The sequence below is a fragment of the Delphinus delphis genome, chromosome 12 (genome assembly GCF_949987515.2).
Source record: "Delphinus delphis chromosome 12, mDelDel1.2, whole genome shotgun sequence".
NCBI classification, from domain to species: domain Eukaryota; kingdom Metazoa; phylum Chordata; class Mammalia; order Artiodactyla; family Delphinidae; genus Delphinus; species Delphinus delphis.
Genome location: NC_082694.2, coordinates 3,906,967 through 3,925,623, shown reverse-complemented (window position 1 = coordinate 3,925,623; position 18,657 = coordinate 3,906,967). Strand labels below are relative to the sequence as shown.

Below are 18,657 nucleotides of genomic sequence, written 5' to 3'. Positions count from 1 at the left end.
GCTTCATACACTTAGGAAACAACCAGTTTCCGGAGGAGGGTGGAGACACTGGACCCCGATACACGTGGGAAAGGAGGAGGAGGTAAAACCCATGCCAGGAAGAGGTCTGCTGGGAGCAGAGGCACGGAGCTCGGTCCTACTGAGCGGAGAGAGGAGCTGGGTGATGATGGAGCGTGAAGACAGGGCTAAGCAGGGGAGCCGGCGCTAGGGCAGGCTGGACGTGGGGCGGAAGGGCTGGCGAGACAGCCACGTGGCAGTCGTTCCAAGGAGACTCGGGTAGCGACCGACTACAAGACGCGCAGAAGATGCGCGAGGCCAGGATGCAGACCCACTACCTTTCGCACGGTCAACACCTGCCCCGGGCCGGGGTCGGACACGCCCCTCGGGCTCCCGCACCCAATCAGCGACGAGCCGCCTCTGGCCGCGGGACACGCCCCCTGCTCCAGCGCCTCTTCCCGGCAGCCTCGAGAACCCGGAGCCCATCAGCGCCTGCGCAGTCCGCAAGCCCCGCCTTTTAGTCCTACTGCCGGCGCCTCCCGCAGCCAACATGGCGGCTCTACGTGTGACCTGCGGCGCAGCTGCTTCATACGGGCTCTTTCTTGGGGGTAGGGTTAGCTTTGCTCGGGGACAGGGCCTTTGGAAAGCCGCGGCTGCTAAGCTGCAGAGAAGTCCCGGATGCCAGGTAAGGCCTGAGAGAGGTGGGAGTGCTGGTCCCTGGAGCACGCGGATGTGGAGCCGGCTCCGTCGCGGTCCTTTGGCGTCTCCACGCCCTCAGACGGGGCCCTGGGGTCTTAGGTGCTCAGCAGCGGTCTGAGGTAGAGAGAGGAGTGGGATTGCCTTCTGGTTCCCACCCTGGACGTTGTTGCTGGTTTTCTCAGGGTACAGTGAGGGGGAAGTTACCTGAGACGTAACTAGAGCGACCCCTGCCTTGACCCGCCGCCCGGGTGGGTGATGGGTCCCGCCCTGCCCACGAGCCCCGCGGTCCAGAGGGCGGAGGTGGATGAGAACTGGACCCCTGCAGGGACCCGAAGACTGAATGCAGAAAGTCGCACAGTGGGGAGGAGAGAGAGTGACAGTTTTAAAGTGTCTTGCATCTGTGCAGTTTTGGTTTTCTTAATTTTCACGGTGCTTTGTCTCTGATAGATGGAGATCACAACTTCTAAATTAAATTTAATCCTGAGGGCAGTGGGAAGCTGGGATTCTAGCTTCACAGCTGATTGGATGATGATGCAATTTACTGACATGGGATCTGAGTAGGAGGAACGAGATTTGAGAGGGAAGGAAACGAGCTTAGTTTTGGATATAATTGTGTTTATTAAATAGTTATATTTGGGATGTCCCAGTGTAGGTTTCCAGTAAACCCATAGATAAACAAGTTAAAGAAGAAAGCTGATTTACAAGTCCTCTGTTACCTTGTAGATGGTAATTGAGGTCTTGGAAATGAATTAGATCATCTAGGGGAGGTTGTAGTGAATGAGGAATAAGCAGAGGGATCGGACCCTGAAGGACAAACAGCAGAGGAAGAAGAGCCACCCAAGAGATTGAGAATGACCTGCCAAAGAAGTAGGGGAAAACCCAGGCAGTGTGGAGGCATAGAAAACAGGAGAGTGTTCCAAGGAGGGAGAGTGCCTGACAGTACCAAACACTGTAAAGAAGTCAAGTACTGTGATCAAAAACTGTTGAAAAAGGAGTGCCACCTTTTTAAAAAATCTTCTTTCTTTTATGTTTTAACTCAGATCAACCAATCCATCCATTTATCCATCAAACATTTGTTTTTATTATTTTTTAGCTGGAAAATAGGTTGGAAGTTTTTATTTTTCTCATGCATCTCTTTTGAGTGTATCCTTTCTGTAGACGCATAATTTCCTATAAAAGGGACTGGAGCATACAGAGTGTTCTTATTGTTGACACTAAGTGGGGGAGGTGACAGAGAGTTGTTAACTTCTGCTCCATCCCTGGAACTCCCAAACCTTTGAACGTATGTATCCTTCTGTGTCTTTCTCGATGTTCTTTTAATCATAGACATGCATTCATATGCATACTTTCAAAAGATGGATCCTGTTCTACTTCTTGCTTCTTTAACTTACACGTATAGCAGAAATCTGCATAATATTCTGTGGTATGAATGTATCAAAGTTAATTTAACAGTTGATGGGCATTTGCTTTGTTTCCTTTTTCTTCCCACTAATAAAGTGTTCAGTAAACATCCTGGTGTAATTCTTACTACATCAAATATCTTGTATCTGATGCTTTTATTTCTGTAGGAGAGAGTCCCAGTTGTGAGGTGATTGCTGCAAATGTCAGTAGACATTTAATAGATGTTTCCACATAGTTCTCCAGAAAGGCTGTAGCAATTCACAGTCCATCGTTGATGTAAAAGCATGCCCTTCTTTCCACGTGCATTAGGTATTATTATTTTTTCAGTAAGGTGGGTGAAAAATGATTTTCCTTTGTTACTTTAACTTCACCTCCCTGACCACTCCTGAAATAAATAAAGCTTTTCTTTTTTCCCACCCCTATGGCAGGTGTTTACTGAGCAGTTCACTTGAGCCAGGCACTGCGAAGTAAACAAATCATTGAAGTCAACCAATCCCTAGATGGTGTCCACCCTTAGCACTCTCAAGGGATGGTCCTGAGATGCTGAATCCCCAAGTTCCTGAATACCTCCACAGCACACGTGTTAGCACATGCAGTACAGCTTAGATACAACTGAAAGACTTAACTGACCCCATCGGACCCTTAATGGTTCCTTCTATATGGCTAAAGACATTTATAAAGCTTTTTTCCTGGCCCAGAGCTTATCTGTCTTAAATATTAGCATTTCTTCACTTCCGTCTCCAATATTAATCATTATATCTCTTTTAGGGGCCATGTTTCATAAAACAACAAAGTTTTTAATCACTTTATGAGTTGCTGAAACACTACACCTGTTTTTGTTTAGTTTGGGTCATAACCCATTAGTTATGAAATCTCATAAGAGGTTAAAGAAGGGAGTGGAGAGAATAGCATAATTATAATAATCAAAGTCCATCTTATACAGGGTATTTTTGCCTTTTGTTTATGTATATATATGTGTGTCCTGGGGGTGATATAAGCAGTAGCTATTACTGTGGGTCACAGTCAAAAATGTTTGACACTGATGCAAAAGGAAAAAGAAACAAGTTCTGTTAAGCTGTGGCTCCTGGCTACTCAGTTGGGAAGCTCTCCAGGTTTTCTCCTGCATACCAGAATTGTGGCATACACGTTTCATGTTAATGGCTCAGTACAAGTGCAGATATCTGAGTGTCCCAAATTTGGGGTGGAGGAGGGAATATTACTTGGGAATGGCCAGATTTTTCTGGTTTTAAACCCATGAATATCAAGGATCTACACACAGTGTACTGTGAGATTTACAAAGTAAATACAGAAAAGCACAGAAGTGCAGTGCCTAATACAAATGAGTTGTGATGGGTAGAGTGGTGGGCAGCTTCTCAGAGGAGGTGTTGGGAGAGTCAGTTAGGAGTTATGTGAGAAAAGAGAGGTATTCTGTTCTAGGAACATGTAATAGGTCCCCACAAGGGACAGAGATGTACAGAGTCAGTGGATTCTGGCAACAACAAATAATTGGTTATAGCAATTATAATTGGTATAATAATTGGTGAGAGAGCGGTGGGACAGGATTAGAAAGTGTATGGCTATGTGAAGATACTTGAATTTTTTTTTTTAAACTGTCACAAATGAAAGTAGTTTTGGCTTTATTATAAGCAGTTTGACAGTCATGGTGTGATACAAAGGTTACCCATGAATTCTTTTTTTTTAATTCTTTTTAAGGGAGTGGCGTTTTACTCTTCATTCGTTGTGTGTCAAATATCACAGCAGCCGACATTGACCAGTCGGTATCAAATGTGGATGTTTGTAGCAGACACGGAGGTAGCATACCACTCACAGTTATTTTTTTTTATTATTATTTGTAATGTGTTGAAATGCTAGTAGTTTCAACTTTGTAAGCAGAAGCTTTTAAAAGCAAGCTTTCTAGCAGGGAACAGTGGTCTTAACAAGCCTTTACCTTGTCTCCAGACTCCTGCCAATTGAGTACCATAATAAAAAGAGAGTTATTTGAATGTCTTGTTTTATTTAGAGACAGTGGCCTGTAAGATCATTGTTTAATTTAAAATCTTTTCTTTCCATTTGTATTTTCTCCTAGATATTAAGGTTAAGACACACCACAGTTGTAACAACAAGGAAAAATGTTGCAGTCTTAAGACGTGAAACTTACACAGTGGATTTTATTAAAAAGCAGATTGAAGAATTCAACATAGGAAAGAGACACTTAGCCAACATGATGGGAGAAGATCCAGAAACTTTTACCCAAGAGGATATTGATGTAAGTACAGTTACTCTGTTGGAAAAGTAACTGTTGTAGAGTTTTAAATACCGAAAGCTGTCAGACTGTCAGAATAAGGAAAAATGCCACTCTACTATTTTGCAAGTTGGAACTGTGGTTTCAGAGAGTTGCTACTCTGTATTTGAAGTATTATAAAGTATAGTGAGGTTTAGATTTTAACCAGAAATGGATACTTTTCCTTGATTCCAGGTCACAGGAGCCACAATGAATGTTTATACACAACTTAGAAACATTTATTCTGTTATGTAGTCTTAAACTCAGCTTTCTTACAAAATGATAAAAGTAAGTTTATAGGAAAAATCCCATAAGTAAACCCAAGCCCAGAGTTTTTATCAACCTAACTATATATTTGAATTTTCAAAGTGAGGGCATGTTCTGAGTGATTTGAGAGTAGGGCTAAAATTCTGTTCCCGTTCCACCTAGTGCTAGTACTCTTACTTTGTTCTTCTTTTTCAAGGTCATTTTGTCTGTTCTCTGCCCTTTGAATTTCCATATGAATTTTAGAATGAGCTAATCAGTTTCTTCAGCGAGCCAGCTAGGATTTTGATAGGGATTATGTTGAATCTCTAGATAAATTTTGGGAGTATTGCCATCTTAAGTCTTCTGATCTGTGATCATGGGATGTCCTTCTGTTTATTTAGATCTTCTTTAATTTCTTATTGTGATGTTTTCCAGTTTTCAGAGTTTGTTTGGCATTTCTTTTAAGTTTATTTCTGAGCATTAATTGCTTTTTGAAGTTATTCTATTGTAAATAGAATTGTTTTGTAGTTTTTTGGTGGATTTCTTAGGATTTTCTACATATAAAATGTTGCCACTGACAAATAGAAATAGTTTTAGTTCTTTCTTTCCAATCTGAATGCCTTTTATTTCTTTTTCTTGCCTAATTGCCCTGGCTAGGACCTCCAGCAAAGCTGAATAGAAATAGTGAGTGGACATTCTCACCTTGTTCCTGATCTTAGGGAAAAGCCTTCGTCTTTCACCATCGGGAATGATGTTAGCTATGGGTTTTTATAGATGCTCTTTATCAGGTACTGGAGATTCCTTTCCATACCTAGTTTGCTGAGCATTATTATCATAAAGGGGTTTTGGATATTGTCAACTTTTTTTTTTTTTTTTTTTGCTTTTACTGAGATGATATCTTTTATTGGTGTGGTATATCACATTACTTGATTTTTTTTTCATTTTCTTTATCTACTTTATCTTTTTTTTCTTTATTTATTTACTAAATTAAAATAGGGATGACGATCTCCACGTTGTTCTTAGGACTAAGGAGACAAATACAAACCCCAAAAAAGTTTATGACATAACAAATCACAAAGTCAATCATAAAGGACAAACTTGTTTTACCTGTAATTTGTTCTGGGACTCATGGAAGCAAATGAAGATTTTTTTTTTTTTTTTAACATTATTCAATGAAACATTACTTCTTAACAGCCAACCCCTTTTTTTTTTTTTTTTTTTTTGCGGTGTGCGGGCCTCTCACCGTTGTGGCCTCTCCCGTTGCGGAGCACAGGCTCGGGACGCGCAGGCTCAGCGGCCATGGCTCATGGGTCTAGCTGCTCCGCGGCATGTGTGATCTTCCCGGACCGGGGCACGAACCCGTGTCCCCTGCATCAGCAGGCGGACTCCCAACCACTGCGCCACCAGGGAAGCCCCAGCCAACCCTTTTAAACAAAGTGTTAGATGTCAGTTAAGACTCACAAGAATCAGAGATTTTAACTATATTTTAAAGGATATGGGTTATTTATTTATTATTTTTTGCATCAGTTGACTTAGATGTTAAACCAACCTTGTGTTCCTGGAATAAATCCCACTTTGTCAGGGTGGGTCATCTTTTTTATATGTTTCTGGAATTGGTTTGCTAGTGTTTTGCTGAGGATTTTTGCATCTAATTAATACTTATCTGTATTTTTCTTTTCTTGTAATGTCTGTGATTTTGATATCAGGGTAATACTGGTCTCACAGAATGAGTTGGGGAATTCTCTTTTATTTTTGGAATTGTTCGTGAAGAATTGGTATTAATTCTTCTTTAAATGTTTGGTTGAATTCATCAGTGAAGGCCTCTGGGCCTGGGATTTGTGTGTGTATTTCTGTTTTTGATTTTTGATAATTACTGTCTGCTTTTAAAAATGGTCCTCCCCTCTCTCCTTGTCGTCTGTGTGTCCCTGAGTAACTGTTCTCAGGAAGAGGATCCCACTACCTAACTGACTTGACCACTAAGGCATTTTGGAGCATCTCTTCACTACCTTTTTAGGTGTACATGGAATATATTTAGCTCAGTGAGAGAAACAGAATCATTCAGCAGTTTTGTAAATCTATCGGAAGGGATGAGCATTTTCACAACATAAGTATTACGTATGAATTATGTTGTTTAGAGTGGTGTGAGTTCATTGTTTGGCTGTTTAATCAGAATGCTAGTTTGAGATGTTAAATCCTCATGAAAACAGTTTTAATTTTTACAGAGTAGACATGACCTATAATTTAATTCAATTACTTAGTTAAAAGTCTAGGCTTGCTGTATAATTTTCACGTAGGTAAATTAAGTGCCATTGTATTCAGATTAAACCATTCGTTATTATATGAATTTTAGAAACTGGTTTTTCCTTGCTACTAACCAATTGCTAAAATAATGATTGCTGCAGTCATCTGTGAAATGCATTTAGGCAAAAATATTGAAGATCTAAAACAGTTTTTTTCATATATTAAAATACTTAAAAATTTTTTTCTCTAAGGGGTTTAAAACAGACAGACATTGGTGTCTTCATCTAAAGGATCCTTTTTGTATTATTTAGAGAAATCTAAAAGATTCTGTCATTCAGTCAGGTAGAAACAATATTTTTAGTTCTGCTTCTTAAAATATTGAGTTGTTTCCAGAGAAGGTATGTTTAACATCACACAGTAAATGTGAGGGGTGGCAGCTTTTCTTTAAAACTCTGTGTGTGTGTGTGTGTGTGTGTGTAGTGAAAGTAAGTTGATGTTATTTTGTGTCATTGTGCTAATAGAACATAATAAAAATCTTCCTTAGATTTAGACAATAAAGTAATGAAATCATGAATTGTTATGAAAAAAGTCCAATCACTTCTTTAAAACATGTAAAATGTTTTAAAATGAAGCTGGATTTCTTGTGAGGAATGTAGATGCAGAACATGTAGAACTTTGTGGTTAAATTAACATTCTTTTAAAAGATAAATTTGTTGTAGTTGAAGTGACGTTGTAGAAAGATGCAGAACCTGGCATTAGGAGAGTCCTCGCAGCATCACTAACTCGCATTGTAACGTCTGACAGGTCACAGCACGGTCACTAGGTTTCCTCATCTCTAAAATAATAATACCTGCGCGCCTACCTCAGGATATAACTAAGGAGCGTGAGATTAATGCGTTATGTTATTGTTCTTATGGCAGATTTTATTGTAATAAATAAAATCTACCATGACTTGAATCAGTCACTAGTTTTCTGATTGCCTTGGTCATACAAGTCTTCCATGAGACAGAATGTTGGGGAGGAGAATCTGCAGTCCTCTTGGGAACATTGATTTATCAGGAGCCACTTCAGCCAGAGTTTGTATCGTACTGCAGGGTGGTGTGTGGTCTCACCTCGCTCATGTCTGAAAGCCCTGTGGAAGTGGGATCCCTTTTCCTTGACGTGGGCCACTTGGTTCTGCTGTGCTCGACTTTCCTGCAAATGATAGATGTGCTTCACTCAGTCTCACGTTTTATGTCAATTACCTCTTCTGGCATTTTATTAAATTAAGAGGACCTTCTTTGACATCTGAGTAGACGTAAAAGCAAAAGAGGACGATGACAGCCACTGTTTCCAAAGCACTGAAAATATATGGGAATTTATTTATTTGAAACTGTTTCCATTTATTTATTTGAAACTATTATTTTTGTAACAGGTTTGGCTGTGTATATAACCCGAAAGAGAGACAGTGTAGCTAAGTCCTCTTTAACATTTCCATACTGACAGAATGCTTGGTTATTTCTAAAGACAAAAATAAATAATTTGATATCCAAAATCAGGAAAATATTTTAAGCTTCCAGATAATCTTCAGAAGAACATTATGGTTGCTATTACGTATTTAGATATCGTGAATGCTTTTTATAATATGTTGACTTTTACTATATAAATTAAAACTAGGTATTGTAATTTGTCTCTTAATAATATGATCAGGAAATTAGATAGTCTACAAAAGGGAATTTCCTAGATGAGAGAAACTTATTTTTAATTGTTATTTGAAAAGAAAAATACCACCACTTACTGAAAACCTCGTATGTATGTGCAAGACGCTGTCTGGGAGCCTGATACACATCCGCACGTTTAATCTTCATAAAAACCTACAGAGTAGGTATTTATTGTTGAGGAAGTCAAAGCTGTACACGGCGTTTCTGTATCCAAAGTCTGTTTTTTCCACACTTTCAAAGATTAAATTTTTTGGTAGCATTTTCTAAAATAAATTGCAGTCTCCCCAGCCTTACTTAGTAGAATATAGAGAGTATAATTTAACCTCAGGATGTTCCTGTTGAGAGTGGTTGTTAAACTGCGGAGCCCCGTAGTGTGTGTTTGTCGCCGTACTGAGTGGCCTGGCTCTGCCGTCTCCTTCCCTATCAAGGTGTCTGTCTTTGCCTCTTGCCGCTCCCTTTGCCTGCTGGCCTTCTGGCATAGCTAAGGTTGTTAGGCGTGTGCATTAAAACTAGGAGCCACTGGACTCAGCATGAGGAAATCATGAGTTTATAGTAGCTACTTCAGCTCTTCATAGGCCTTTTCCATTGATTTCTAGGTTTACAACTTTATTCCAGAAGGTTGAGCTTGAATAGAAATATGGCCTCTGGCCTCACTGAGTGAAGCGTATACAACTTATGTGTGAAAATTACACCTGGGTAATCTTTTATGCTAGTGCACCCTTAATTTAATAAGCCTTTAAACAAGAGTACTGTTGTGGATTAGTGAAAGAAAAAGAAATATGACAGGTAAACTTTACGGATAAAAATAATTCTGCTTGTCACTGCGGATATTTAAAGGTACATTATTTAGAAGGTTTTTTTTATTAAAGCTACAGCGTTGTGTATCTGCTAGAAATTTTGTTTTGCAAAATGTTTAATGCTCATTGATGGCCTTAAATTTATATGAAAAAATATCCTTTTTAGTTGGTGAAATAGCAAATTAACTAAAAAGAAATTAGGTATAGATTTTCTCCATTTCAAAATAGTTTAATTTTTGCCTAATTTCTTAAGTTACATTGAAAAGAAAGGAACCCCCTGCTGCTCTTTCTCTGTGAATCACTGGTGCTGCTGGTAACCCCCAGAAGATCTGATCGGAGGACAAACAGGTCCCTCTGACAAGCAGTGTAGTGTATGTGTGTTTGGTGTCTTGCTGAAAGTACTCAGGTGCATGCTAAATATTTTGAAAATAGATCTTAATGCCGTGTTTCTCAACTCCTGTGCCATAAATCTTTCCCAGGTGATTTCCAGATGTTGATCAGTGTGTGAAAAGGACTCTTGTCTGAGACAGTGTATGTTACTCCATGGAGGAGTCTGTCCCATGAACATTGAGCTGAACGGAGTTTGTAATTCAGTGTAAAGCAGTTATAGTTTGGTCAAAAGAAGAGTCTGTGTGTATGGGAACTGTAAGAAATAGTCCCATAGTGTGTAACAGAGGTGGGCAGAAATGTTTTCCTCAAATCTTGACCAAAGGCTCAAGACTGGCCAGTGGTCAGGGCCTTGGAATTCCATAGGCGTTGTCACACACCGCTGTGCTGGAGTAGACGATCTGTGTAGTGTTGCTCACCCTTTTCATCCTCTCACGTGTACCATCAAAATTCTTTTTCTCAGAATCATGCTGTAAACACAGAAAGGTTGAGGACCACTGATATTTGCATTTTCCTTTTTGAATTAAGCTTATAAATTTTAAGTTGGAGACATTTCGGTTATATTAAATATTATGGATACAGAATTGCACTTGCATTTACTAATGTCTTTATTTGGGAATTAAAAGTTAAGTTCTGCATTACTCTAGAATTTCAGGAGAAAAGCCAGCAAATTGATATATAATACTGCTGAAGTCTACCAATTACTTTTTTTTTTTTTTTTTTGCGGTACGCGGGCCTCTCACCGTTGTGACCTGTCCTGTTGCAGAGCACAGGCTCCGGATGTGCAGGCTCAGCGGCCATGGCTCACGGGCCCAGCCGCTCTGCGGCATGTGGGATCCTCCCGGACCAGGGCACGAACCCGCGTCCACTGCATCAGCAGGCGGACTCTCAACCACTGCGCCACCAGGGAAGCCCTACCAATCACTTTTTAATTGGTATTATAGACCTCCTTCCGAAACCTGAATGTTTTGTTCTCCAGAGTGTGAATATGCTGTGTGAAGTTTCTCTAATTGATTTGCTGTGCCCATTCCATTTGATGTATCATTTTTCACAATATTTCATAATTTGTGCTCACTTCTAATGAACAGAGTCGTTAGGACAGGCATGTCTAAGTACAACTGACAGCTAACATTAGGTGCCAGATGCAGTTTATAAAGCTGTGTAGAACTGTAGAGAACAGTTTAAATAAATTAGCACCTGTACATTAGTCTCACTTGCTGGTAATTTATAAGCGAATCAGTAGAGATGACATTTAGGTAAGTCATTGATCAAGTTAACAGCTGCAGACCCACTGCCCAGCTGGGATACCTAATTAATAGAGATTGCATTCCTGACCCAGTGCTTCCTTCTCCTGGATTGAGTTTGCAATCCTTTTATACTTTGACATAAGCCTAAGAATATAGTTAAATACTTTGCCTTCATTTTAGGGAACACTTGAATTACCAGTATTCTGGTGAAAATCCAAAGATGTAAACAACATGTTTACAAATGAGAATTACTTTATTCGGTGACTTACTTGGATTAATTTTTTTCTTTAGTTTACATTCTTTTTTTTTAATCAGTACTTTTTTTGTTTTGGATTCAGGTAAACCATGCCATAGTCTAATAAATTTCCGTCTGGGAGCAGACAGATCTAGTGTAACAGTTACAAATTTTTTTCTTTTGGGGAATGTATATGTGGTAATTTTATTATCCCATTTAGAAGATTACAAGGTGAGATAATGTATGTGAAACTCTTGGTTCGATATCTGGCACATGGTAAGCACTCAGTTACTATTAGTCATAACGTGAACTTGTTTTTATAACAATTGTTAATTAACCTTTGTGTGTATTTTCAGAGAGCGATTGCTTACCTTTTTCCCAGTGGTTTGTTTGAGAAGCGAGCCCGGCCAGTAATGAAGGTAGTTATCTTCATTAATATTTTCACAAATTTCACTTAGGTTTATATCTTACAGCAATTACCTAATGCATTTTTAATTTATTTTACAGCATCCTGAAGAGATTTTTCCTAAACAAAGAGGTAAGTTTGTTCAAGTATAAAACAGTTCTTTCTCTCCTACAGTGCTGTGTTATATATCAGCAGCCACTCAGGTGTTATGGAGATGCCCTCCTGTGTCATGGTAGTCGTGAAATAAGTCAGGAGTACTTTATAACTAATAATGAATGGAGTTTACAAACTGTTTCTTTTTAATTAAATAATATTAAAATTAGATCAGGTTAGAGTTTATGCCTATACTAATGTCAGTTTATTTGCATTCTAATATGCCTTTTTGAAGAAGAGCTGGGTACCGATCTGCTGGAGACAAATTCAACTTTTTTTAATATGAAAATTTAAAAATTTTCTTCAATTTGTAAGCATATTTTCACCGAATATAGATTCCCTCCCCTCTTTTTTGACTTTTATTACTTTATTGATGTGACTCTGTTGTCTCTTGCCTTGCATTGTTCCTGATGAGCAGTTAGCCAACATTCTTAGCTGGCCCCCTGTTTTCTCTGGTTTCTTTTTAAGATTTTTCTCTTTACCTTTTAAATGTGTAAACTAAAATCTTGGAAACGTAGGACAAGCTTTAAGGTCACCGGAAAATAACATATTTACTATTTTCTAATTTACATTAGAAGCTTCTTGGATAAGTTTGGGGGGAGGCATTGTCAGTTACTTTAAAAAGTATTAAAGCCAGAAATCATTTCTTTAAAACACCCAAATATAAATTTATATTCATCAGTCTTTTGCTATAGCCCTAGAGGGTTTTTCTTTGAGGATGTATCTGTTCCTCCTCATTTCTTTTGCGTGCCTCTGCCCTTAAGATACATCATCAGAGGTTTTTAGTTTTGATTTCCTTACAGTGGAGTGAAGAACTTAAACTTCCTAAGGAATCTGAGTGCAGAATATTTTTATATTTCTACCAATTTTCCCCTGACTACACAGAAGTTGAACAGACTTTTTTTTTTAGTAACTTGCCTTTGAATCTTTCTAAAGCATTCAACTTCGTTTTGATAGAAGCATCAACTGTCTTTTCTGTTTCCACCCATGTTTCATCTGTTATGAAATACTTGATTCATGTAATTACAGAAATAAGTACAATTCTAATAAAGGTTTTGGGAATAAACACAGTTGACTCTTAGTAGGTGTGTAACTCAACAGCGAAAATGTGTGGATACATTGGAGGGTCACTTGCTGGCCACAGATGCTCAGTTTACAGGCAGCATTAGGGTATTGCAGAGCTGATAAATAGAGATTGGTGAGGGAGCAGATATTTTTATTAAAAATGTATTTGTTTTGCATTGGTTTTTGCTGAGTCACCTTTGTTCAAAGCTAGGCATTCTGTCATTTTTCTCTACTTCTCTTTACATGATAATTTTTATTTTGAATCTTGTTATAAGTATTTTGAATCTTTTAATAAATATTCTGTCTGTTGTATTTTCTGAATTCTTAGATGTGGTTGATAATAAACTATGACATCAATTCAATTAATAGCTTCTGGGAAGATAATAGATGAAGGCTATATTAAAAGTACACATCAAATTTAAAGATGCAGTTCAGTTTTCTAGAAATAAAACTATGCACAAGGCACAGTAACTTACACTTAGTGACTTTTCTGTAAATGTTTGTAATGATAGTGATTTTTTTCCCCTTATTTTAGTGGGAAAAAAAATTACTTTTTTTCCCCCCATTTTTCAACCTCTCAGTCTCCTCACTTATGTCTCTTCCTCTCTTTGTTCTGTATATCTCTGCTAGTTGCATCTGTTCTTGTATATCTGCCCCTCTGAGACTGGTTCTTTCTTTCAGATCATACCAGCTTCTGAATATTAGAAAGTTGTTACTACTATCAGCTGGAATGTAAAAACTGAAATGTCCGTGTGTCCCTGCAAAATGCCTGTGTGTTATTTTGGAAATATGTCAGTGTTGATAGGATTTTCTTACAATTCAGTGAAGTATATTTAACTGTGTTTAAACAGTATGCCTTTAGAATCAGCAGAGTACTTTTCGCCATCTACCTACCAATTTTGCTGTACTTTGTAAATAGGACAAATTGATTTTTTATGTTAAAAAAATCAGTGAACTTTAGATTTGAATAGATTATGGCACTTGTAATGTGCTGCCACTTCCCATATTAAAAGATGGAAGCTTCCAGATTGAGTTAACATAAGAAAGCTGCTCTACTTTTTAAAGTAAGTGATAAAAATATTGGGAAAAACAAAGATGTGTACCCGGTTGATGACAGAAGCAAGGAGTAGCACCTAATGCCAGCCAGAATGGAATTCAGGGAGGTTCGGGAATGGTTCAGTGAGACAAGAATGTTAATCTATATCGATAAAACCTAATATCCATTAAGTGGATTTGACGACCATGAACCTTTTTGCACCAAGCATTTAGCGTTGAAATGTTTAAAGCAAAAGCTGTTAACTAAGGCTGTAAAGAATTTGAATAACACAGCATGATTTTATAGTTACAGATACAAGTGCAAAGAATACATTTTCTATGCGGATGCCAATGGAATATTAATAGAATATGATGTAATAGGTTGTAGAGAAAACCTAACAAATTATAGAAATTTTGTAGATTAGATATTCTGAATTAAAATTGTAGAACCATAAAACTTTTGGGTTAAAGAGACATCAAAATTGAGACTTTAGACTATTTAGAAGTATATGACAGTTCATATTAAGCCCTATGGGATACGGACAGTGTTTTATGCAGAGGCAAACATATATTTATTAGTTATTAAGAAAGACTAGAAATAAATGAACTGTTCAGTATTCAGTTCAAGAAGGCAGAAAAGGGCTTCCCTGGTGGCGCAGTGGTTGAGAGTACGCCTGCCGATGCAGGGGATGTGGGTTCGTGCCCCGGTCCGGGAAGATCCCACATGCCGCAGAGCGGCTGGGCCTGTGAGCCATGGCCGCTGAGCCTGCGCGTCCGGAGCCTGTGCTCCACAACGGGAGAGGCCACAACAGTAAGAGGCCTGCGTACCGAAAGAAAAAAAAAAAAAAAAAAAAAGGCAGAAAAAGAATGAAATGGCTGAATGAAGTAAAGATTTTTAAAAGAAGGGGTAGGACAATAAAACCAACTAACTTTCTGAAAAAGCCAGTGGACTTGATCAAATTCTAGCAAGTCTGGTTAATGGAAAAAGAGAGAAAACATAAGAGGACAACGTTAATAATTTTACATAATAATATTCAGAGGATATTTAAAAGTGTACGATTGTTATGGGTAACTTGATTCTTATTAATCTGAAAAATATCCTAAATAATATAGTAACTAGTATTTATTAAAACTTAGAGCAGGCCAGGCACAGTTCTCAGTGCTTTGCATGCATTAACTCATAATCTTCCCAGCAGTTTTCATAAGTCTATAATATTGTTTTCCCCATTTTTCAGATGTGTTGGGTAAACTTACCCAGGGCACATAGCTGGGAAGTGGCCGAGGCAGCGGACGTAGGTGGGCCCAGGCAGTTGTGGATCCAGAGTGTAGCTCAAACCCCACTCACACAGTTTAAAGAAAAACAGCGTTCCCAAAATTGTCTTAATTAGGAAATGCTAGTTAGACTAAAAGCTGGAGAAGTCAAAGGTAATCAAAGACCTAACCAAAGAGGCACACAGCCCAGAAAGTTTTGTTGGTGAGGTCTGTCATACCTTGAAAAAGTTTCTAACTTTTATATTATGTGAACTGCTGCAGAGCAGAAAAAGGATAACATAAACTTCTAAGCTCACCTTAAAGAAACCTACACTGTATTCTTACTAAATTAAATGATAGCAAACCAAATACAGCATTATAGAGAATAGGATCTCTCCCCCCCACACCCCAGGAATACAAGGGTGGTTTAACATTAGGAATTTATTAATGTAGTCCTCTGTGTTAACTGAGTCAGGGAAAAAATATTTCCGAAGATGAATAAAAAGTTATTTAACAAAATTCAGCATTTATTTTTTGGTTAAAAACTCTTAAACTAGAAATAGAAAGAAATTTTCTTAGTTTGAGAAAGACTATCATGAGAAACAGAAACACATCAGATTAAAAAACATATCATTGGATTCCTTTACATTAAGTTCAGGAATAAGACAAGTATGCCTACACTTGCCTCTGGTACTCATTTTTATTTTGAAAGTCTTAACCAGTATGATTAAAAAAGGCAAGAAATTAGGAATAAATCACTTAATATGCACAGGTGTTATGAGTGCCCACTTAGAAAATACAAAACTAAAAACTATATAAGCATTACAGTAGAATATCATTATTTGGATATCTGAATACAGGAAACATTCAAACTGAATTGTTCTGAAATTAGTTAAAATGATACTCTTTTATAAAAACATGCCAGAGTATAGGTGAAGCTGAAATGCTAGTCATGGAGAGATCCTGTGAGCCTCCTGCCAGCTGATGACAGCATGGTGGCCAAATCCACACAAAGAAATCAGTGTGGCATGGAGTGTACTGATGACCTCAGTAACGTGATGGTCTCCTCGGTTACAAACAAATTGTGATCTTTCTCTGCCTTTATGTATTTTGGTGGACAAGAACTATTTTAAAAACATTGAATTTCAACTATACAAATATATACCTACATACACGCATACATACTTGTGGTTTTTTAACATTTTCTTCTGTGCACTTCTTGCTCGTCTTTGTTTTAGTTTTAAGTCTACAATTAGCTTATTAAATGCTGTCCATAACTCCTTCTACTAAGGTCTCCCTGGTCATCTCTTGGTTGAATGGAGTTCATTTTCTAGTAGATTCTTCAAAAAGGGCTCATAGATACAAATTCCCTGAGTTCTTATGTTTTTAAAATTTTTTTTTATAACCTTGATACTTGAAGGACAGCTTGGCTAGAAGGGGAAAATCTTTGGTTCATACTTTCTTTTCTTGAGTTTCTTGAAAATGCTGCTCCATCGTGGCCTTGCCTTGTCTGTAGTTTTTGAGAAGTTTCGTGCTAGTCTGGTTATCTTTCCCCCTGGTGATCCTGAGGATTCTTAATCTAAACCTACCTAGTAGCTTTATGAAAATATGGCATCAAGTTGATTGTTGAGGGTTAGATTACAGTGGTGACAGTGAGCTCTTTAAATAGGTAGGTTCAAGTCTTTACATCCAGAAATAGTTTTTTTTAAGTTATGAATATTAGTTCTGTTCCACTGTTTGTTTTTGTTCCTTGGGACTCCAATTATATAAATGTTATTCCTTCCTTGATTGTCTTCCAAGTCAGTCACCATCGCTCTGACTCTTAACTTCTTTATGTCGTTTTCATTTTTTTGGTTGTTTCCCTACTTTATTTTTAAATGTTCTTTATTATGTTTTTAGGCTGTTCTTTTTTTGGTTACTTATAAGTTAGTCTACATTTCTGATTCTTCCAACTTTTTCTGTTTCTCCCCTGAATTTAATCAAGTTGTTTCATTTCTTTGAGCTTTTGTCCATTTGTTCTCAGTTTTGAACTTTTGATTCAGAGTGTTCTCCAAAAACTCCAAATGGTTGTTTGAGGATATTTAATTCAGTTTGGAGTGTTGTATTTCAGTTTCCTTCTGTTCTGCCATTGGTTTTGGTGAGGATGAATTTTCATCAGCGGTACATTTGGATTATTCTCATTTTCTGTTTTAAATTTGTGGCAACCTTAAAGAAAAATTGGTGGAAACATGCTTCTGCATTTCTGTGGACAGAAATCTCCTATTTCTTAATCCACTTAATGGAATATTAAAAAATAGATTGTATCCAGAAGATGACAGAGTTGGGTCACGACTTAAAAGTACGTTATGATTTTGGAATTAAGAGATTGAAACTCTAGAATGGAATCAGATAAAGTGGCCAGTTGAAAGATAATCATACAACTATCAATATTTTTAAGTAACAAATGTTATGCCCTTAAGTCACAAACAAAGAGGACAAAGATCAATAAATTTTCTATTTCAAAATGTGAAACTTCTCCCTGAAGAAAAAAGATACAGTAAATTTAAAAAACAAGCAACAGACTGGAGAAAATTTGAAACACAACAGAGGTCTAATGTCTGGAATAAATTATTGTTAAAATTAACAAGGAAAACAGCCTCATAGAAAAATGGGCAAAAGGGAAAGAAGGTAATTCATAAATGAAGAAAATAAAAGTAGCCAGTAAACATTGGAAAATATCAGATCAGAAATAATGTCTGTCAATTGAGGATAAGAGATCATAATCACTCATCAGACTGGAAATTGCGAATAGCCTGTGTCAGCAAAAAATTAGAAACAATTTAAACGTTCATCAGTAGTGTAGCTAGATGAACTGTTGGAGAATCATACTATGGAATAGCATGATACTTACACAAGAAGTAGACAATGTGAATAGGCCTGTACCTATTAAAGAAACTGAATCAGTAATTAATAACCTAGAAGGCTTGGGTTTCACCATAGCTTTTTAGGTAAAACACCAAAGTCATGATCCATGAAAGAAAGAGTTGATAAGCTGGATTTCATTAAAATTAAAATTTTCTGCTCTGTGAAAGATGTGGTCAAGAAAATGAAAAGACAAGCCACAGGATGGTAGAAAAATACTTGGAAAAGACATATCTGATAAAGGACTGTTATCCAAAATACACAAAGAACTCTTAGAAGTCAACAATAAGAAAACAAGCACCCGATTTAAAAATGAGCCAAAGACTTTAACAGACACATCACCAGAGAACATACGCAGATGAAAAATAAGCCTTTGAAAAGATGCTCCATGGAAATAGAAATTAAAGCAACAATGAGATACCACTACACACCCATTAGAATGGCCAGAATCCAGAACCCTGGCAACAGCTAGTGCCGGTGGGTGTGGAGCAGCAGGAGCCCCTGTTCCTTACCGATAGGGGCTCGGGGGGTGGCACCGCCGCTCTGGGGCTGGCTGGCTGGTTTCTTACAAAACGAAACCTACTCTTTCCGTATGATCCCGCAGTTTGGTATTTG

The 18,657-nt window shown here is 37.8% G+C and overlaps 1 protein-coding gene across 1 annotated transcript in view; it reads left to right on the top strand.

The window, feature by feature from the left end:
- The first annotated feature begins 533 nt into the window (after positions 1 to 533).
- The window catches only part of MRPS9 (mitochondrial ribosomal protein S9), a 49,074-nt gene continuing 30,950 nt past the window's right edge, over positions 534 to 18,657 (top strand). The window contains exons 1-4 of the mRNA XM_060027224.1: positions 534 to 682; positions 4,184 to 4,363; positions 11,588 to 11,650; positions 11,739 to 11,769. Of these exons, the coding sequence (XP_059883207.1) occupies positions 548 to 682; positions 4,184 to 4,363; positions 11,588 to 11,650; positions 11,739 to 11,769 (409 nt within the window). The 5' untranslated portion in view covers positions 534 to 547. The remainder of the gene's footprint in view (positions 683 to 4,183; positions 4,364 to 11,587; positions 11,651 to 11,738; positions 11,770 to 18,657) is intronic.